General features: G+C 41.7%; 2 protein-coding genes across 3 annotated transcripts; both read left to right on the plus strand.

The window, feature by feature from the left end:
* Nucleotides 1-1,735: 1,735 nt before the first annotated feature.
* LOC124410018 (filaggrin-2-like) lies at nt 1,736-17,518 on the plus strand. Its single transcript, XM_046888111.1, has 10 exons — nt 1,736-1,875; nt 3,167-4,956; nt 12,870-13,629; nt 13,734-14,042; nt 14,141-14,337; nt 14,499-15,134; nt 15,436-15,590; nt 16,046-16,326; nt 16,421-16,674; nt 16,788-17,518. Exons 2-10 carry the CDS (start codon nt 3,178-3,180, stop codon nt 16,947-16,949), a joined length of 4,533 nt encoding a protein of 1,510 aa, XP_046744067.1. The 5' UTR covers nt 1,736-1,875; nt 3,167-3,177; the 3' UTR covers nt 16,950-17,518.
* Nucleotides 17,519-18,024: 506 nt separating this feature from the next.
* On the plus strand, nt 18,025-20,727 carry LOC124410019 (probable GDP-L-fucose synthase). 2 transcript variants are annotated; one of them, XM_046888114.1, is made up of 7 exons: nt 18,025-18,118; nt 18,396-18,532; nt 18,863-18,977; nt 19,058-19,186; nt 19,445-19,658; nt 19,755-19,892; nt 20,062-20,726. In XM_046888114.1, the coding sequence occupies exons 2-7, from the start codon at nt 18,396-18,398 to the stop codon at nt 20,295-20,297; spliced, it is 969 nt and encodes a 322-aa protein (XP_046744070.1). In that variant the 5' UTR covers nt 18,025-18,118; the 3' UTR covers nt 20,298-20,726. The 2 variants fall into 2 exon arrangements, with proteins under 2 accessions (XP_046744070.1, XP_046744069.1); XM_046888113.1 differs by lacking the exon at nt 18,025-18,118 and adding an exon at nt 18,266-18,281 and having other exon boundaries at nt 20,062-20,727.
* Nucleotides 20,728-22,919: the final 2,192 nt, after the last annotated feature.

Raw genomic sequence — 22,919 nt, forward strand, 5'->3', positions numbered from 1 at the left:
CACCAAAGAATAATTCCAGGGTGACGATTTCACAGCAGCACTTCTGTTATTAGACCAGACCTCGGATTAATTGGAAGACGCTGATTGATCTCAGGTGTTCTTGGATCGCGGTTAGATCACTTCTCGATAGTAGAAAATGTCATTCATTTGAAGATCAGAAAGTTATAGCAGAACCTGCCACAGTCTACTGGGAAGAACTCCATAAAAGTATAACCACATTTTTTTCTTTTAACGCATCTCGCCAGACGTCACGGAGTCCTAGCTATTACAAGGCTTCACGGGGTTCCGGCTTGATAATGGCAGCGATAGTTAGATACAGGTTTAACCAGAATTTAAAATTGAACCACAAATTTATGGACCATTTACAGAAACGCTTAAACTATATATTATACAACGCGGCGTTTGCAAATAAAGATCGCACACATGGGCTGCAGGTGTATTCGGAGTTACCGTCCACGTGTATAGTGGGTCCAAAAGTATCGAGAGTATGACGAATTTGTCAAGTATTAGCTACGATAAACATACGAGCTGTATATTCAGAACAGCACTTTGCTCGATGATCGAACTTCAAGGACTCGAGGAGCTTCCAATTAACGAAGTTTCCTTTTCAAATAAACGTTTTGTCCACGTGTGAGGTGATTACTAACTATTACATCGAATCAGTGATCAATTTAACGAGCTGGCTGTAACAAGACACGTTCACATCCGCTTTCTGCGATGAGATTTTCAAACAGCGAATCCGTAACCTCTTGATAATACACTTACTCACGATTCGCCGGCAAATTTGCAGCGCTTCTATATTTGACCCTTACATTCGTATGGCGGCTATTAAATTTGCTAATTTATTTCCCTGGTGGGGAATTTTTGTTGGACTTTACCACGGTAACGGTATTGATACAGGCTCGTCAGATCTAGCTGACTCGCGCACGTCTGCCGAGTAAAGCAGAACTCTAGCCTTCTTTTTTTTGTGGGAAAAAAATTCTAGTACGAATATTCCGTATGCAAATAATTGAATCTTGGATTAAATCTACGACCGATTGCGTGCTCTGCGGCGTTGCATCCGCTAAATTATTCTTCTGAATTCCGTTTACGCAATAATTGATGTACCAAGGACGTTCGACGGTGTGAGCTGTTCGGTAACCGCACCATCCGACTCATATGTCGTGTTCTCGATAAACTAAATGCTCTATGAATACCCGTAAAAAACTGACTTTCTTACAATTATCCATCAAGACTAGATACGAATACAACCCGTAGCATATGTGTAATTGTGGTTTTCTCGTACCGCAAGACTCAGGCACATCCTGGATTAGTTCGAATTTTCCGTCATTCAAGTTCCGAGGGAGCACCTCTGTTTATTTCATGACTACCCATTGCCTTAGAAATTGTTGGAATTAGACAGCCATTGGTTACGCTTTTTCTTACTAATAAAAATTGTCGGCGTTACCGCACTTTGTTTTAGGTCGATGCTGATCAATTTCATGAGTAGGATCTGTGAGATGCGAAAGAAAATTTTTGACGCAAATACAGCTGGTGAATTCGTAAAACTTTTTTACCAGTAAAGCTCTGGTACCAAGAAATCAAGGTCCATTAAAAGCTCAGAAATTTGAGTCGCGCTGGTAGCCCACCCGATCTGAAATTTCAACGGTGGAAACCGTGGCGGATTCGATGAACGATCTCTGACCGGTCGGTCCGGGAGTAGCTTGGACCGCTGCAAACCTGTGATAGCGACTATGACAGGATATCGCATGCGACGATGGTGGGGAAAGAGGTTCGTGGATGGTATAAGAGTGGGCCAGCATGTGGAGGCGTCGGCAGTCACACTGACTTACCTTTGAGTGAAACCCGCGACTATATTCAAGGGACGTGTGTTAGGTGAGTAGCATAACAGGTCATCCCGATTCCCGTGCCGTATATTGCCCTTCGAAAGTCTTTGCGAAGGACTAGCGTATGGCATTGATCATCGGGGACGCGATCCAGTGATCCCTTGAAGTTTCGTCGGGTCACAGATATTCGGCGACGATTTAGTAGAGATTTAAAAAAATTGCAAGCAATCGCGCAGTGGTTGAGAAAAAAACGCGGTAACGAAAGGAACGGAACGGGGTAAAAAATTAAAGTATGAAAAATAGAATTGCGTGATGTTAGATTATCCGTAAACGTAAAATCTATTCAAACCGAATGAAAACGACGTGACAGTGAAACTACGAATTGGGTGATTAAACTACCGATAAGCGAGACCGAAGGAGGCAACAGTGCGATCTATCAGTGGATGTGCTTCGGGTTCTTTGCCGCGACCGTAAACGATCTAAGGATTTTTCAATTAGATATTCATTATTATATCAATCAAAGCCTGATCTATCTGATCGCAGCACTTGGCTTTAAGTGTAACGGCCAAATTTTGTGCAGCGTGCGATTAAAGAAAAACCGCATTTTCGCAAAAAGTAGTAATCATTTTTTTCAATAAGAACTACTTAATGCTACCAAAAATTCTATTCAATTTCATCACCCAAATATTCGAACCATGTAAATTTCTAATCGCGCGTCATGGTTTGAGTGGTCCAATGTTTTCTTTTTCATTATGGAATAAGACATGTAAGGTCTCGAACGTCGTAGCATTGGATCAGTTTTTTTTTTCACACAATAATCTTGCCGCTTCACTTCCTGTAGCTTGGTAGTGCGATCGTCGGGTTGAATTTAATCGTAGCAAAGTAATTCCTTAGCATCCTACATGCGACTAGGTATCAAGTCGACAAAGATCCGGTTCTAGAGGTGTTATTTTGATTTTTCCTCTTCTTTAGCGGTTTATTTCATACCTGCATGCCCATTTTGTACGTGTTGGTTCGGGTCATTGATGTTAGAATATTTGTGCTAATATCTGTCACGCATGTTCGAAGAAAGCAGTTGGGGTCCGTGCACTTGAACCAAGAGCCTAGTTACTGAACGACGAACGATTAACAGGGTCATGACTGAAACGGAAGAAACTTTCGAGTCTTTAATTAAAGCAAGTTGACAGAGAGATTAATCGTTAATTAGACCACGTCCCACGTAACCCTGGGCGCGTTACGTCAACGGATCCAATAAAGTGAAAACGATTTAACGGCACTCGGATTTCAAGACTGCGATTGTTAATTAATTATTATTTTTATTTCTGTTCTCCAATTTCCAGAGTCCCTCAAGATGAAAGTGGCCACGATATTGCTGCTGGGTGCAGTGACGTTGGTCGCATACGCGTCTGCTCACCCCTACTCAAAAATACCAGAAGTGGCTCTCCACCCCGATGGATACCACTTCAAGAAATCATCTTCGAACTCGAATTCGAACAGCTACAGCCAGTCGAACCACGACGAGGCTGATATTGGTGGTGTTATCGGGGGCCAAGTTTTCTCCGGAACTAGAGAGTCCGGCTATAACACCAACGGTGGAAGCAGCAGCCACGGTTCCAGCTACTCTTCCGCCTCATTCAACGGAAACATTCCCTTCGGCATTATCGCCGGCAGTGGTATTCCAGACGCAACCCAGAACCCGAGTAGTTACAACCAGATTGATCTCTCCGTTAGTAATCCTGGCACCGCGGGCTTAGGACTCGGCGACAACGGCGCTGGTTCTTTCTCCTACGGTTTCTCCAACGCGGGAGGCAGCTCCGGAAGCTCTGGTAATCAGGTCACCGAAGGAACACAAGCTGGTTTTGGTTCATCCGGTGCTTACGATGGTACTGCTGGAATCGGGTCAAGTTCTGGCCTTGCTGCTGGCAGCTCTGGCTTCAACTCCGGAAGTCACAACTCCGCTGGCGGAGTGACCTTCGGCCAGGTTCTCAATCCGACATCCGATTCGCTCGCACCATCATCCGGCATCATTTCCTTCGATCGAGTCAATTCTAAGCCCGGCGAGGTTCAATATTGGTGGAACGGACCTGGCAGCCCCTTCGGATTGTCCGGCAAGCCGTCGGGTGGATGCACTTCAAACCTCTGCACATTGTCCGGAAGCTTTGACCTTAGCCAGGGCGCCGGTGGCGCTGAGGCCTCGAACTCACGTGGCCAGACAAGCCTGAACATCAACGGAGGAAATCCGTTCTTTAATGGAGCTGTACCTAATTCCGGATCTGGATTTATCACGGCCGGTGCCTCCTTTGGTCAGACAAACGTTGACTCCGGATCCTTCGGCTCTGGTTCCGACAGTCTTTCCATCGACAGGTCAAAGAATCCGTTCTTCAGCGGTAGCTACACACCAAATTCCGTTGAATCCTCTGGATCCGCTGGATCCGTTGGATCTGCTGGATCTTTCGCCTCTTCGTCAGGGAGCTTCATCGGAAATCCCTTCCTAAAGCCCGACTCTGTTTTCGTTCAGAATCCCCAGGTAGTCACAGAAACATCTACTGCTTTACCCGGGTACGGCGGTTCTCGCAATCCTTTCTTCAAGCCAGGATCTGGATCCGTTGTCGTAACACCGACGGTCGCAGTGTTCTCCGATCAGTCCCCGACCTCGCCCTCCCCGATCGCCGGCAGCAATCCCTTCTTTAACCCGACCGTGTCACCCGGAGCTTCGACTCCCGGCTTCCTAGGTCAGAATGACCAAGTCTCTTCGTCATTCGGAAGCCAGTCCACAGTTGGATTTAGCCCACTGCCAACACCCTCCGGCAGCAATCCCTTCTTCAGCCCGGTCTCGACACCCGGAGCTTCGATTTCCGGCTCTGCCGGGAATGCTGGAACTGGAGACTTCCAAGATCAGAATAACCGAGTCTCGTCTTCATTCGGAAGCCAGTCTACACTCGGATTCGGCAGTTCAACCGCCGCATATCCAACTCCGTCGACATTGAGCGCTGAAGAAGAATCCTCCGACAATCAAAATGGTTTGACAATCGATTGCAGCGGCGAAGGAAGAATTTGCGTTCTCACGAGCCAATGCGTGAACGGCAGAGTTTTCACCAGTCAACAAGGATTGACGCAAATCAGGAGTGGGGTGAGTTTGAATTTTATTATTTCTGATGCACATTCTTTCAGCTTTCCACCAGGGTGGCGTAAATCCATCCACTTTACCCACTTTTTCTATTCACCGATCATTACTGTCAGCCTATAAGACGCCACGCATTGGATCCGGTCTTGTTTGCATAGTAAATAGAAATAACGACCGTGGATGGTACGTGCCAATATTATGTCATCGACGAACATAAACAATCGAATGGATTAGGTATGACTCCAGACTACTATGGAGTACCTAGTCATGCTCGTTATCCCGCATGGGTGTAAGGTGAAGCTCGTAAGCTGCACGTATTACGTGTGACCGACAGACCATCACTCTAGCGTTTTGGAATGTCACAGCATTACTTGCTGTAATTGTTGTATATCAAGAATTAATAGCCATAGGCGAATGTGCATACGTGTACACAGGCATGCAGTCGCTGCCAGGGCATATACGTTCGGTAGAAAGTGTGTTTGGTGTTTACTCGCATCTAAATGGTATCCAAATTCATTTCGTTTACCTGGGCTTATTGAAATCAAGGCCATATGTCACTTTCTCGTGCCGATTGGCGTAAGGTTTCATTGGGTCGATGACAAATTCGTTTCTTTTAGTTGTGGGCAATTGAAATCCGATAACCAGGGATCGGAGAGCTCTCGAAAAGTGTATAAATAATTTTCAAGACAGAAAATAAGATTATAGCTTGGAGACGGTGTTCATTTCTATTTTTGAAACGTGAAATCATGCCCAAAATTTGAAAATGTCCCCTCATACACACTGTCTAGTAATGATATGCTAAGTAGTTGTTCTTGAATATACCTGCGCGTTATTCCCTGCCAAGAAAACGATATACTGAGAAATGTGATCCCGTCGGTAAATTTGAACACGTTGCCAAAAACTCCCTCGATTTCGCGGTAATCACAAAGTCACGGAAAAATCTGACACATAATTTTCAATGTCAAAACGATTCGCATTGATTTAATAATAAGGTATATACCAATTTCCAACAACCATATCTGTAAATGTTGTCCTTTTCAACATTGAGAAACGTTGATATTTCAGCATCGTGATTCACTTGGTTAAATTGGTTAACCTTCAAGGTTTTTTTTCTTCCAACGCATTAAAACGCACGCGACATCACGTGGAGACAAGTCCAGTCTCCGGGTCAGGTGATCAGGAATTTGTAAAGCAAACACGGTGGCGGTGTTTGTGGGTTTTGCCTGACATTCCTTGCCCATCGGTCGAATAACGCTGTAACTTACGAGACGTAAGAGCTCGATCAGTTATCCGCCGCTTGAGATCGTCCACGACGTCATTAGTTACCTACATGCAAAAATGCCGTTCCACAGCTGCCGTTTTTACGGGCGATAATTGTCCGGGTAGAGCCTTGTTAATTTCATAGTTTCCCAATATTGAAAGTGATTTTTTTTTACTCCATAACCACCACGCGATGATTCGGAATCTCAGATCCGCGATCTAACGCGACAGATTTGCATATATTAAATACTCGGCTTTGGAATCGCTCAATGAACTTTGCCGTATCTAATGGCGAATCCAAGTGGGCCGCGGTTGGTCGAATCTCGTGGAATTTTTCGATTCTCAAAATGTCATTTTCATTATACGATGATCAAAGATCCTTGGTTCGGCAAAATCAAGCCACCGGTTATAATCCTTTGCATACTCACGTAGGCACGCGTGATTTTTTACAACAATTTTTTTTCTCTCCTTCCTAATTTTAATTTCTTCTTTTTTCTTTCGCATCGATTCGCTCGAGGCACCTTGGAAACTTAATAACACCGCTGCTGGGCGTCTTTCGATCGTTTATAATTGTTGCGACCACAACGCGCCCGTTTTATGTATCGTCTGTTGGTTGCGTGCCAGGAACGAGTTTCTGATAATCTAATCCCACCTCGTTTCATTTCTTAACGAACCTCATTCCTGCTCATCCAATGCCTGGCAACAGTCATCGGGCATCGAATTGTTAAAGCATAATAATCGTTAGTTGCAAAGTAAGAACGCACACTTCTAACGGGCATGGGCGTTTGCTAGTTACTGGTTGTTGGGTTCCGGCCGATGAATACATTACCGTAAAGAATTTCGTTTCATTGGAATTTATATACTGGAAAACGGCGTGAGAATGAATCGTGAATGCGTGTAATGGAACGTCCTTTCATTCTGCCTCGCATCTCGTTCGGCAGTCACTGCACAGTCACGGTCGAGTGAAACAGAAATGGGCGATATCAGAGGCGGAGGGATTCAAATCACAAGATCATTACTTATCGTCCGGTGCTCCAGGGTCATAGGTCCGTTGACTGTACGTTTCATCTTTATTTATGCGAGGCGTGTGATAGATCGGCGAAAGCGAAGTTACGTCAGGATTTATCAATCCGCGAATGATCAGGAAGGTTTTCTCCCCACTCGTTAAACTCCGTCCCATCCCCTGCTTTTCGTCTCCCTCTTTCATATACCCCGGCGAAACGGTCATTTCGGCGAACATACATATGTAACGCGTTCGTAATACACATGATTTGTAATACGACATTACGACGTTGGGTCGGGACGCTAATCGTTTGACTTGCCGATGCGGTAGCGTGGAGAACGCTCGTCTTTGGCATCTTCGGACGGTATTATGAAACAATCTTGAATTCCTGACTGGCGCCTCTTACTCTCGCTCGTTCGCTTATACACAGGTAGTTAGGTAGGTAGGTAGGTAGGTAGGTAGATACCTGTACACGCTTTTACCACGCATTCCGAAATTATTTTTCTTAACAACTTTTCATGGCGTAATTTCGGCCGCGATACGCTCTTCTGGACCTTGAACGGCACCGCAGGTCCGCTCTGTTTCTATTTGGAGCTTTCGGAAATGGTGCGTCGCGAATCTCACGCCTCCGGTTTTATCCCGCGGCATTGAGATGCCCGCGCCCACGTTTCGCACATCCGATCATTCCGTATAAGCATCGCTGCACGAGGATGCAGAATTGCCACGCAGGATGTGCGTGGGGATCGTATCTCCCTCCGATCTCGCGTGCAATTTGCAGGTGTCGCTACGCGCAGTCGATGCAGTTTCCATGCAGCGAATATCGAAAATGCATATTTATGTAAGACGTGTACGCGTTTCTGCACGTCACGAGTGACCCGCTGCAAGCAGCAGCTGGTTCTGCCTTTTCAAGACTCGCCTAACGCCGTTGCTCCAGCATCTGCCGCACTGCGGATGACGCGTCGATGATGCGGTAATAGCTTTTAACGTGATCGAAGAACCGCGTCGTTTTTACAACTCTTCGACTCTTCCTCCAGGACGCGAGAGTGACACGACCCGAATCGAGTCAGGAGTCAATTTGTCGTAATTACCCGAGGTATCGATGGCCGATCGAAGATCGCCGATAAGATCGATGTGTCATGTATTGGCAATGAGCAATGCGCGCGGTGCTTGTATATTGGGAATATGCAGGGTATATGAGTACGATTATGCCAACTATCCATACAGTATAGTCGATTGGCAATAGCCGTTACATTACGCGTGTCTCAATCCGTTTGTGTCAAATGACACAAAGGAAACACATCAGCGGCATGTTGTTTTAGCAACGGCTATATAGGAGAAACGCCTGAATAATTCATAGAAAGAAGATGGCTTTGCCGGATAGCCAGTGGTCAATTGGAGGTTGGCATATAGGTATAAGGTATAATGCGCGCGTCGGGCGTTGCATAATATGGGGGAATCTTGCACGCGGTAAAAGAGACTGATTGACGGAGAAATAGCCGCGATGCGCGATGCTAGCCTCAAATTTCAATGCGACGGTATTAACGGCGCTCTCGGAGCTGGGAATTGCACAACTATTGATAGCTCCTTGGCATAATTCGTGTAAACTCTTGAGCGTCGCACGGGCAGGTATCAATTCCTATCGCACATCGCGAAACCGTGTCGGAGATTTACGAGAGGAAATTTTACCTTGGAAAGGCCAAGGAAGTATTACGAGATATGTTATCGACTCCTGGTCTGCACGAGTTGATATATCGGACTTCTCCTCTAGTTTCTGGAGCGTTTACCAACATTAACCTGAATAGCGTTGACAGCGATGAAATTTCCGCGGCGCGTGACAGGTTGGAAGAAATTCTTGTTCTGATTTTTTTTTTTTTTTGATGCGTTTTTAAATCTAATTTTCACTATTACGCGAATCGTCGTAGGCGAGCGATTGATAATTCGTGCTGAATTATTTGGTTTCGGGGTAATGAAACACCTTTCAAATCCGTGACAATGGAGATTGCTGTTCGTGCTTCTCGCAATTAGAGATCCAAACGATCGTCAAACAGATGAACACAGGTTTCTATGTATATATATATGTGTGTATACATATATTGGACATGTGTATTGACACTGATGAAAGAGAAATATGAAAGGAGTTTTCGCGGTTGGGTGTGAATTGATATATTCCGGAGAAAATCTCGCTCAATTCGTGGCCCAGCGTAAAGAGAAATGCCGATAAATTTCTCTTACACGCAGTTGCTGTATAGATCCGTGTCTCTCTGTTTCATTATGTAGGTACGTATCATCCAATTATTACGCGATATTCGTATCTCGCTGCAGCGGTTGTGAACGTATTACGCAATCGCAGATACGATTTGTGTACATGTGTTTGACGCTTTCGCGCATTTATTAACTCGCAAGTTTATCAGAATACGTCGCTGTTATACGTATGTATATTCACTATTCATTGAACGCCTTGTGTGTAGGTTCATCGCACTTAAGGTCGCTCAACAGCCTTCGATAATTTATTTATTTATTTCTGCCCGCGTGATGTGTGTGCAGCTTTACTTACGAAACCAGCCATCTTCTTGCTCAAGGTATCAGAATCCCAGAATTTCTCGTCTTGACTTGAAACATTTATTCGGTCAGCTGGATACTTATATACATGAATATTCAAGGAGTACGTGTTCGGTATGATTTTTTTTTCCTCAATCCTCTCTTCTGTAGAAACGTAGTTCTTGTCACTTTTCATTTGACGAAATACTCGACCTGCAATAATCGTCGAAAAAAACTTTTCGCGTAAACTTTCACCCACGGTTCACACTCTGCCTTCGAACTTTTTATATTATTACATGTAAGTCGTTGCTAATTGCGCGTGACGTATGTCACCGCGAATTATAGGCGTGGATCGATATGTATCCCATATCTCAATGTTCGATCGACAATTGTGATTGGACCCGTATCCAAAGTAAGACAACTGCCAATGTTAGAAACAAGTTACCGCTGGCATAGCTACCTGATTTCCGACTGACAATGAACCCATGCGTCGTGTTCACAACAATTACTAGATTCGAGATACTAATCACTGTGGAACCGGTGCCACTCAATTCATACTGCGAAGCGTGGTGTTATATCAACGTTGAATTTCAGTCACGCGTTTCGCTCGATTACATTTGATTTATCCATTTATTTGCTTGTTACCATCGTCCCGCTAATTGTTTCTTCACCGAGAAAGGCCTGATGCGTCTCAGCCGCAAGTAAGTACACAATATCGTACGTTTGGCTTGGGCAAAAGTCGGCTCGCGTCGATTTATCCTCAAAGTCATTTTCCTCCTCACCACATCTCCCTTTCACGTATGATACACACGTTTCAGTATCAGCATGTCAGTGAGAGAAAAAAATTATGGTATTTTCATTACGCGCATATTTTATGACATTATACCGAGGCGACCGCACCTTGTGCGAATATTATTTACGCGAATTTGCGGAATGCCGCCGCTATTACTTATAAGAAATGATGCAAAGAAGCGACAGGCCGAAGGCCAGAGGGGCCTGTATAAGTATTATGTGGAACGAATTGTATACTTCTTAAAGAGATGTTTGATTTTTTCGTGTTATTCGCGTTATAGGCTGGAGATTTTTTTCCAATAATCTGTCCAAATATAACATAAATTCAAATGATAAAAGGATAATGGTCGATTGGCTATAAACCTGGATCTGTGAATCGAAATGCCAATGTCGCACGCGTGACCAAACGAGTAGACCAAACTACCTAGTCCGGTATCGGAGTGGGCTAAAGTGATTTAATCTTTTATTTATAACTCGAGTCTCCCGTATCCCCCGTCGCGTTTAAAAGTTTAACTTGGAAGATATATTATAAGTATATTATACGCAGCTTTGGCACTTTTTCGCCGCTGCTGAGACCTGAATACGTGTAGGTGTAGCTTTTATGGTTAAATAAAAATTTCGCCGATCATGCAACTGATGACGTTTCAAATCGGTGAGTTCATTACAATATGTCGTATTGCATTAAGAGCATACGTAACCTGCATAATTGGTTGACAAAAGTCTCTTACGGATGTAAGTGTCATGTCCGATGCCGGACGTACCGTGCGAGTGATTTGTGTGGAGACAAAGAAACGATGGTATCGAGAAAAGAATGAGAAACAAATAAATAAGACCGTCGAAAGAGAGCGTGTATTAATTACGCATGTCGATCGATAATATCGACTACCGATCGTTGTTTCTTGCCAGCTATCATAATAACGAAGAAAAAAAGGAAAGAGCGGCGCGGCGGTATTAGTTCCGATTTCTTATTAGCTACATATATACCCGCAAACTGATTCCATCGACATTATTCAGTCTCTTATTAATTAAACGATCATTTTTTACAACGAATTATTAGTACTCATGTATTTCTCTCCTCCTAGCTTCCGAAAGCGTGATTTGCATATCCACTTTCCAATATCACTTCATATGAAGTTTTTAAAAATGGTTTGTGCATTGGTCTGATATTCGAGACTGTATCAAATTTCTTTCTTCATTTTTCATTTGCCAAGAACACTAAGAATAGAAAGATATGAAGAGAAAGAGAAACAGATGGTTCTTAACAATCTATGCTCTAAATCTCAGTAGATTCTTTTCACCGCACCTTAATCACCGCCCAACGGTGAAATCAACACGATATTCTCTATATAACTCGTACAGGTCTTAATTTAGAATGGTAGGATACTTTTCAGCCGACAAGTGAACCTAGACGCTAATCTTCACGTTTCTTAGCACGTTCGTCACTCTTAAAGATACATATTTATTTATATTAGATATGAGGTTGGCCATTATCACTTGGTAGAAAATAACGTACAGCGTTGTAGTTAACAATCCAGCTCAAATCGTTCACCATCCGTTAGATACATTTCAAAGCCAAGGATTATTCGCACACAGAATGTACCTGCCCTACGCGAATTATCACCAGACGTATATTACGCAATCTGCAATCTGTTGGTAATTGAGTTTTTAGTAGTTGTAAAACCGTGACTAAGAGACAGTCGACACATTCGATGGTCTCAACTTTGTATTAATAAATGCAATTAGCATCTTGGTAACGATCATCAGCGCGGTACATGCCCGTATAATTGCATACCGAATTCGTGGAAAAAATTGGCGCGCGTAACGAGCTCAGATATGATTTGTATTCTTCTCTTTTTAGAAACTCTGACGATGATGTTTTAGAAACTCTATTATCACAGCGCAGCTTCCTTATTACACATACCAATCCTCGTAAAAACGGCCGCTTTAGGTGGAAGTTGCGAACGTACAGATCGTGATGCAAATCGTCGGATGACTCATTACAAGTCTTCCGATTTACGTGGGTTGAAAAGATGCTGGGATAACAAATACGAATTCAGACTTGAGTGTTTTTCGTTGATCAATTCATACAGTTCACTTCACCAGCCAGCCCCACACAAATCGATCCCTCCAACCTTATCAGGATGCCTAATACCGCGGGCGTCCCTGTGGGCGCTACTATAAATAACTCTTGCTATGATAAATAATAATAAGCTCACGAATATGGGAAGGATTAATGGTGCTAATTGCTGCTGTTTGCAATTATATAATAAAACTGACGCATCGACTCTATCGAAAATACTTAATTATTGAAAATTTTACCTTTCAGCCTCAGCAGTGCCAGGTGAACCGCGAAGTCTGCTGTACTCTAACCGGATATTCTGGAGTATCGACATCAGGAATCGGTCAAGGTAGCTCTTTCGCTTCCGCCGGCTCGTCTTCGACTACAAACTTTGGATCCAGTTCAGGAAACTACGGTGACTCTTCCAGTAGCTCCATTAAACCAGTGAAGTCTGGTTCTACAGGAAGCTTTGGACAGTCTGGACAATCTACTGGATCTACGGGAAGTTCTAGTTTATTTGGGATACCCAGTTCCTCGAGTGCTTATGATGAACTAGGGCAGTCTGGACTTTCATCAACCTTCGGCCAGTTTGGACAAACGGGTTCCTCTGCCACTGTTGGTCAAATCGGGCAATCTGGATCTTTCGGAAGTTCCAACCAATTCGATCAAACATCAGGTTCTTTTGGAGCAAGTGACAAATTAGGACAAACTGGATCCGCTGTAAGCTCGGGTATCTTCGGACAAACAGGATCTTCTGGCGTACGTGACCAAGTCTTTACTCAACCCGGAACTTTCGGAATCTCTGGTCAAAGTGGACAATATGGTTCGAGCAACTCGTATGATCAAACCCAGCAAAAGCAATCCAGCAATTTCGGCTTCACGTCAACTGGGCAAGCCTCAGCAAGTAGCAGCGCAAGCTCAGGAAGCAACGTAGCTAGTGGATTCACGCAAAAGATACCCTCGGGGTCTTCTTCGGGAGCCTCGGCAACTGGCCTCCCTAGACCAACTGGCTTCAACTACGGCGGAGGTAATAAATAGGACAATTGAACAAATGGAAAAGTGAAGCACAATTGCGTTAACTTCGCTGCATAATATCCATACAATGATCAAATCCAACGTTTTTTTTATTAGCTAATTCCGGCGGATCCAGCCAAACCAGTTCAGGTACTGGCACCTTCACCTACACGACACCATCTTTGCCCAACAAGGGAAGCTTCTCAGGCGGTAAGCAGCCGAGCACAGTGGAGACCGGTCTCTTCGGATCATCCGATAATTCTGGGGAAGATTTGAGCGCTGGTGAGCCCAGTTTCACAGGGTCTTCAGGAGGTAACCAAGACGCTTTTGCATCAAACGGGTATTTGCCTCCATTCGGAAGTGAGCCCAGCAGTAACGTGCCAGCATTCGCTAAGCCACCGCCAATACCAAAGGAAGGAGGGCAAAGTGGGTATTCCTTAGTCCGGTCTCAGTTCTGATCATAATCGGAATATCCCAAGTCTGACTTTAGTTACACGATGAAATTTGGTCTGTTCGAATTTCAGTTAGACCCCTCAATGCAGACCCCATCGTCAAAGTTCCCATTCCAAGACCCTTGGAATTCGCACCAGTCACAGTACAGGTCGGATGTGCTGCCGCACTTATTTGCGTGGAAGAACAATATTGTACCCTAGAGGGAGTGATTAGCCCACAACCGGTGACGTTGACCAAACAACAGATCGAAAGACGAGCTCCTCTTAGCGTGAGTTTTATACAGTATTTTTTTATAGGTATATTATACTTGAGAAACTATATCCACTGTCCTAGATTTAAACTTCTTGTTTTGGTTCATGTTTCATAGCTCTCTGTACGAAACGTTTTGATTATGCGTTAATAAAATTCTATGTATATTGCGTTTTACAGTCGTGCAGAAACGCGGATAATGGCGTTATCGGAAAGTGTTGCCGTGATCCGAACTACGTTGATCCCTGGCCAACGGGTAACCTTCCCGCAAATTACTCTGGAGGTTTTGACGAACAAGGTTTCCCAACGGTTTGGAACATTACTAAGACTCGCCCTCCTAAGAAGCAGCCGCCTCCAACCAAGGGTGCTTCCATTCAGCCTACCAAAACTGTTGGCTTACCTCCAACCAAGGGTACCTTCTTTCAACCCACCAAAACTGTTAGACGGCCTCCAAGTAGGGGTAGTTTTGTTCAGCCCACCCAAAATGTCGATGTAATTCCTTCACCTTCCCAACAAGACGTCAGTGGAGCTCCACCACTCAAACAGCTTAACACTCCAACTAGACAGTTTATTTTTTCAAATCCATTTGGACAAACCGATAATCCAAATCCATTTCAACCACCCGATTTTTCAAGTATAATTAAAAATATTACCACCGCCATCGGCGGATTCGGCCAGCAATTTTTCCCCACGCAGACTCCCAGCGCAGCTCCTGTCTCACCTCCATCAAAAAATTATTTTGCATCCGATTCCAACGATAGCCCTACAATAATTGCTCCGCACACCCCAGGAGCTCAGTGCGGTTTGAGAAATACAGTAAGTGCTTCCAAATGCAATTAGAAGTTTAGGGTTGAATTAGTTAACCTTATTCTGTGCTATTTTCACTAGGTTAAAGTCTTTGCAATAAGCTTTTGACATTACGGAATTGCTTTTCCTTCAATCCAGTTGATATCTGTTCAGATTTTAACAGATTTTCGATATTTTTGGTATAATTTTTTTTTCTCGAGTACAGTTAAACGTCATGCTGATTTCATATCAAAGTCTCTTCCATTTTCAATAGTCATTGGTAGCTCTCGTTCGTCAACGTTGACTAATGTTATTTTCAACTTTAAAAAAGGTTGAACGCCCAAGCTATCTGGACAGAGATGACGTCGCCTTTGGTGAGATACCATGGCAAGCAATGATTTTGTCAACCACGGATCGTAAGCTTCTGTGTTCTGGCGCGATCGTATCTCCCAACGTAGTCTTGACAGCCGCTCACTGCGTCTACGGGTGAGCATAATTTTCATCCAACGGTCTTCGCGATCAACAATTATTTTGACAGCATTATTTCTAAATAGTGAAATTAACAATTTTTAGTAAATTTATTAGACTGCGACAGACTGAATCGTTTCGTTGGCACTGAATAACAATTTTTTAAAATTACCATACGAATGTCTTTTTTGATCCTGATGCATTCGCAATATCAATAAATTGACGAAGCATCTTTAGTAACGTAATTGACATGAGAATCTAACACGGCGCATAATTCATGCGTGTGCTATGTTGAAATAACTTTGATATCGTTGCAAATGTTGAAGGATTATCCTCATTTCAAAGTTTCTCAAAAGTCGTATTATCGCACATGTGAAACTTTAGGCACATACCGACGGATGAACAACCGAAATATTCAAATTAGACCATGGTTTGAAATGGTTTCTGACGGTACTGACATTTTTTTATGACAGATTGAGGCCTGAAGAAGTCTCAATAAAATCCGGTGAATGGAAATTGGGGTCCGAAATCCAACAGGAGGAGCCGCTCCCCTTCGAGATCGTAAAAGTTCAGAACATCGTATCGCACCCAGGTTATAGCACAGGTTCTTCAAGTCACGACCTTGCCATGCTCTTCCTTGTACATCCCATGCATCTAGAACAGCACGTTGATACTATTTGCCTGGGTAACATTCCCCAGCCTACGATTGGCAGAAAATGTATCGCTACGGGATGGGGAAAGGTCGTTCTTCAAGGTATGTCAAAGACTGTCTATAACCATCTTCACCGTTTATTTGTGGCACTTTTGTTACGGACGTGATGAGCACAATCGATCGGTTCATTTTTTAGTACATGCGGCTGGTTCCTTGATGCACGGTATTGACGTTGATATAGTACCTCAGGATGAGTGCAGGCAACGCGTCCAGGGCGCTGAATCCCCCGTAGAAATCGACAACACCTTGACTTGCGTGAAGGCTCATAAGGAGAGGAACAACATGTGCCAAGTAGATGTTGGTGGCCCATTGGCTTGCGACCGTGGAGACGGTATCTACGAGCTTACCGGGGTTTACAGCTACGACACCGGATGTTTGCCCACCAATCAGGTAAGATTTTCAATTCTGAATAATCTTCCAAGTTCCATCAGCTTCTAATTTTCATGATTCGGTTAGGATTTGCATTAGAATTTCTGATTGGTTCTTATTGTTTCGATTTGCAGGTTGCAACCTATGCTTTAATTGACACGAACTGGGTGAAAAAGATGTTGGCTTCCCCACCGTCACCAACTTTTGAACAACAAGTCCAGCAGCCAGCACCAGTTTGTGATTGTCAGAAGAGCTATCTTCCACCATCGCTCAACCAGTACCTTCCGCCAGTGTAAACAGTGACCAAGCGATCAACTCTTGTTGCAATGATGATAATACCTTTCTACCATCGTATGTCGTAAGAGCGGTGTGAAAATTATACTGCTACCGAACGAGTAATATGTAAAAATGCCATATATTTCCAAAAAGATATGGAAAAACGTTCTTCACGTACCAAAATTTTTGGAAAAAGAAAATGTAATTTAACGAAATTTAGAACGAAAAACGTGGTAGAACACCCTTGTTTATTTAACCATTCCAATTAAGCTATATTGTATCGCAAGAAAACATCTCAAACACATTTTCGAAACCCTAAGGTCTGATTTTAATTTATATCGTAACTAAGGATTAAATCTAGACATAGACTTAAATAAAATAGAAATACTTAAGATATACCACGGGGCTCCAAATCTTTTGATAATCAAATTCATGTGTACTGTTCCAAAAGATTTGGATGCCAAAACGATCCTTGGCATATCAAAATCTTGAGACAATATTGAAATTTTGATGGAGCCGATGCACCTATTTTTCTAAGGAACTTAATTAAGCTAAGAATAAAATAAAGTTTGATATTTTATTAAAAATACAAATACTTGCATAATTTGTTTTATCATTGTGTGCGGAAAGGGGAAGAAAAACGAAATAAGAATATGCATTTCGTAACTGTGATACAAAAAGAAGTTTTATTTCCAATATATGCTGGAAAGAATTACGGAAAATCTCTTTCAGATAATATTCGAGTAAGTTGCTCTATACGTCTAATGTTGCTCGACCTTTTGCTTAAATCTACGTATGGTTATTATTTGCCCAACTGGCCCAAGCTGAATTCGTTACCATATGGATACCAGATACGTAAATACGGTGTTTTCACGTAACCGAGAGATTGGAGTTCGCGTTTGGCAACTAATTATGATTCCAGCTCTACGTTCGGATACTGAAATCGTTTCAACATGTATGCCAGGTAAGTATACTTATACATTAAATTCGTAGGAAATTTATCAATTATACAAATAATTGTTGGGTAGAAACGCCTGCTAGTTTGCGAATATGCAACACGTTTTACACAATGTTCAGTCGTGTTGCAGCTGGCAGGCGACGTCGGCACACGCGCCGTGGCCATGTCACGTGGCAAGTAGATACAAACTCTTTCGTCGGCACCTGTCAAAGCGATCTACGTACGTGGAAGGTAAATATGTGCTGACGTCAATAATTGTTCAGTTAAAATTCTTCAATCTATTTCAATATCGTAACAAGTACCGTAGCTCTGGAGAGGCAGAGGAACCACTTTACCACCCAGTTCAGGATTCAACCTAACATTCCAATTTTGTAGTCTGTCTTTCGAAATCGAGGTTATGTTCAGAATATTGTTAACAATAAATTCAGGATTCGGTGGATAGTATTATGCTTTCTTTTAATCTTTTATTTACTTGATCAAGAATAAACGTAACAAAATTCCTTTGCAGATGTCTGGAAATCAGAAAATTATTCTAGTCACAGGGGGAACTGGACTTGTCGGTAAGGCCATTCAAGAAGTTGTAGATGAAGATTCGAGACCGGATGAGAAGTGGATATTTATCGGCTCTAAAGATGCAGATTTATGGTGAGTATACGTCGCCTTGCGGATTGCGGATTAAAAGGAATCTGGAGACAATGAGAGCAATTCGTTAGTTCGTGTACGCTTGTTGCTTTCAGAATTTGTCTGTATTCCATTATTTTTATGAAATTATGCTACAAGGGGTATCTGGTTGCAATAATATTTTCACATATTTTTAGGAATATTAGAACATTAGAAAATGCTTAATCTCTTATTTATTTCCTTGAGCATTGAAATACTCGTAGAAGCAGTTACGAGAAAAATGTCAAAAAAGAGCAAAAGCAATCTAATGAATCGAGTCGGTATCTATTATCTAAACTTCAAAATATTTTACAGTAACAAGCAGAGCACAGAGGCTTTATTTGACAAGTATAAACCAACTCATGTAATACACCTAGCAGCTATGGTTGGAGGATTATTCCATAACATGTCTCACAATTTGGATTTTTTGGTAAATATTACAATACCGACAAAGTTTTGTGCGGAATTTGTTTCATAATTTCAAGAAATGAGTTATTCTTATTGTTCCAGAGAAAAAATCTACACATGAACGACAATGTTTTACAAACTGCGCATGAACATAACGTTGGCAAAGTAGTATCTTGCCTTTCGACATGTATATTTCCAGATAAAACAACTTATCCCATTGACGAAACTATGGTAAGTAAAAATTGTACCACTTTTAGGCAAACATTACTCATTCAATTGTGGGAAATAATGGTGACCTAAGATTGATTTCAGTCAATTGTAGAAGATTGAAATTATCGTCAGTTACTTGATATCGTTAAGAGATTGGTAATTGAGGGTCGATCAGTGTGCAGGAATAAATAATACCTTAGATATTCAATCGTGGACCATAGATATCAAACCAGTTAAATCGAAATAGAAGTGTCAATTGAATGTAATAACAATTTTCAGATTCATAATGGCCCCCCTCACCCGTCTAACTATGGTTATAGTTATGCAAAGCGACTAATTGATGTAGCAAACAAGGGCTATGCTCAACAACATGGTAGACTTTACACCAGTGTGATTCCCTGCAATGTTTTCGGACCTCACGATAATTTTCATCCAAGTGCTAGTCATGTTGTTCCTGGATTGATGAGGAAACTTCATGATATAATTGCGGATGGTAACAATAATAATATTGAAACAAGATACTAGGATTTGCTGAATTTCTATTCTTGTTTTAAATTGGTTCAAACTAATGATTGCTATTTTGTTTCAGGTAACACCGAGGACAAGGTCTTCACAGTCTTGGGGTCTGGTAAACCGTTGCGACAATTCATTTACAGCAGAGATTTGGCGAAGCTTTTCATTTGGGTCCTTAGGGAGTACGACTCAGTGGAGCCAATCATATTGTCAGGTAGGTACTAAGTTTTGAAGTTGTAATTTACAATTTTACCTTATCTGATTTGAAAAAATGTGCTGCACAAATCGGTATTCATCAAAACTGGGTTCATATCTTGTGGTGCAGTGTATAGTAGTAGCCCGAGATAAACGAACTCTGCAAGCCAATCTTTTCCAAATTTCAGTGGACGAATCGCAAGAAGTAACAATTTCCGAAGTAGCAGAAGCTTTGATAAAGGCATTCGATTTTAAAGGAAAAATCGTATACGACACTTCAGCTGCAGACGGACAGTATAAAAAGACAGCAAGTAACGCGAAGTTGAGAACTTATTTACCTGATTTTCAATTCACTCCCTTTGATCAGGCTATTAAAAAGACCGTTGAATGGTATCAAGATAATTATGACCAGGCCAGAAATTAGGAAATTTATGTCTGATATACTGTCATCACGATAATTGTGTGAAAAATGGTGCCGCGAACCAGCAGTTCCGAAAATCGATTTTATGGCGTACAGACCTGAAACACTAATAATGTTTTCTGTGCGACAATAATCTTTTTAGTGAAATTATAACAGTAAAAATATAAATAGCTAGATGATTTTAGCAACTACACCGTGTTATATTCATACATTATCATTTGTTACAATCATACACTCCGCCGCTTGAAACCTAATTAACGGTGACATGAAAATGCTTCAACGAATTTGCGCTGCACCTGATTCACGCTACTGGAGACTGTAAAACGTGATTAACCGTAACCATACAAGATTTCGTTGAATCAATCGGAACTCTAAGACCAGTGAATAGACTGACGTTTATAATACTCTCAGACTTGAAAAAATGTATAAATATTGTATTATAATATGATATCTGTATTTTTGGGATGAAAATAAAGTTCATATAATGCTCAGCGTGGAATTACTTGAATATAACGTAACACATACTTTTAACAATATAATTTGTCATTTATAATGAAGTTTGTTTTGAAAATATTTTACGGGACATATATTTCAATTCGCCAAACAGTAAGCAGTGTTTTGGATTCTTCTTTACATTACACGAAACCGCATCAATGTCAGCTGCTAATAAATAAATTATAAGTCAGTCAGCATTCGAATACTTGTTGCAAACTCCGAAGTACACTACCAACTTGAAGTCTATTTTATTGTGCTGTCGGCTACATTAAAACTAAAAAACTTCACAGGATATAAATATAAAAAGTTGTATTATTAGCAATCCTACCTAGACTTCCATACGCGTTTCCCAAACGTGTAGAAAGAGAGCTTACTCCTATTTCCGTAGTGAAATACGAAAAACGTCGAATTAAATTTCGCATGCGGCACTAAAATAATTCTTCTTAGCGATTGGGACGTGCTTTAAAATTATTGTTCAAATCCTATATCCCTGCGCGTCAGCGTTGCTATTTTTACGACGCGTGTAATTGAGTCAATTGATGCATTCTAACAAAGTTTACGATCAGCCATAAAACCTCGCCCGTTGTTAAAATTTTGCATTCGATCGTTCTCCCTTTTTCTCTATATTCACAATTATATCTCTACAGCACTGCGCTAAAAGAATTATATTGCTTCTGTTGGGTAAAGAAAACAAAATATCTGCCAAGGTACCAGCAAAAACACGTACTACCGAATGAAAATACGTAATTCCGAATATTTTATGCTGTTGCTAATGACGATGAGAAAAATCAACGTCGTTTACAATATGTATATTACAGCCTTATTAGCGTGGAGCTTTTGTTAGTACCGTGTGTAAAATAATTAGTCGCACTACAACTCTCTTGATGCTCGAGAGCTCACTGAATCGGTCCAACCTTTAACCGGCACTTTAAATTAATCGAGCCGTTCTCAGGGGCTAATTTAATTTATTAGCCCAAATAATTTCTCATTATCAATTGTTCGTTCGGTGGTTTTGACTGCGTTTCGTGCAGGATTAACGATTATATTCAAATATATATCATTATCTTCAAAGTACTGAGAAAATTTACATCGCTGAACAAATACAGGAATAGATGCTTATATCGTAAACATAACGATTTATCTCGTTGAGAATTGTATAAAATTCTTTTACAACGTAGTCAGCTATTTTCAAGAATTGAGCACTACCGTTTTAGATATATTACTTGTTCCGGAAAATTGTTTTTATTTTTGTTTACATATACACTGTGAAACTCTTATTTCATTGACGATAGATGTATAATAAACAGTTGAGCAGAAATTGTACAAATTTCACAAAATTTATCCGTTTAACATTAAATATGTACCAATTGTAAAGAGAATTCTGTCTTCTGGTATTTTGATTTTTATTTCAATTTATCGACCTCCTACAATCGATAGCTAATCAATTTTCATACAATCACAATCATCCGTCAAACGAAAGTGAGCTTCAGAATGCCCAAACCACGTTTGGTGCAATCCATTTTCTTCATCAGTCTATAAAATCAAGGGTTTCAGCAGTAAATTTTCACGCGACTTGTGAACTTAATGCTCCCCGTTCCCCGTGACGCGACATTTATGCTCCGATAAAGTATATTATACCTATTATGATATAGCTGTATCAATATCAGCCCTGATTTGGCGAATGAAAAGTTTAAGAATCATATTTACATAGTATACGCAGTATAATGTATACTACATTCGGTTCTTATTGAGGTAAAGTATCGCTGGCGCTTGTCACCCTTCGGTCTTGAAGTACTCGTTTACCTCTAGTACCTCATCTCCTAAGCATTGACTTAAGACAGGGGTTGAGATGCATAGGGGCAGAAAGAACGAATTTCTCGGGGCACGTCGCAGGCACTTTGAATGTTTCTCAATTCGGATTTCGCACCGAGTAGCAGCGATGCCGATTAGCCCAATCGGAATGTACGGAAAAAAAACACCCGAATTTGCAATTTTTATATACGACAATTTGTATTTTCCAATCGATGGGGAGTGTCATTGGTAGTTTAAATCCAAAATTTCAAACAGATTCTGCAATAGCTTCGGTCGTCATCTCGAATTTGTTGAGAATTTGTTTCTGTCAAATAACTC

This window comes from Diprion similis, chromosome 8, assembly GCF_021155765.1.
Source record: "Diprion similis isolate iyDipSimi1 chromosome 8, iyDipSimi1.1, whole genome shotgun sequence".
NCBI classification, from domain to species: domain Eukaryota; kingdom Metazoa; phylum Arthropoda; class Insecta; order Hymenoptera; family Diprionidae; genus Diprion; species Diprion similis.

Bases quoted from the DNA above. Each gene is read 5' to 3' on its own strand.
- LOC124410018 (XM_046888111.1), top strand. From the start codon at position 3,178: ATGAAAGTGGCCACGATATTGCTGCTGGGTGCAGTGACGTTGGTCGCA. The intron at 4,957-12,869 runs GTGAGTTTGAAT...TTTACCTTTCAG, and splicing joins TGACGCAAATCAGGAGTGGG to CCTCAGCAGTGCCAGGTGAA. The intron at 15,135-15,435 runs GTAAGTGCTTCC...ACTTTAAAAAAG, and splicing joins AGTGCGGTTTGAGAAATACA to GTTGAACGCCCAAGCTATCT.
- LOC124410019 (XM_046888114.1), top strand. From the start codon at position 18,396: ATGTCTGGAAATCAGAAAATTATTCTAGTCACAGGGGGAACTGGACTT. The intron at 19,187-19,444 runs GTAAGTAAAAAT...AACAATTTTCAG, and splicing joins ATCCCATTGACGAAACTATG to ATTCATAATGGCCCCCCTCA. The intron at 19,659-19,754 runs GTAACAATAATA...ATTTTGTTTCAG, and splicing joins TCATGATATAATTGCGGATG to GTAACACCGAGGACAAGGTC.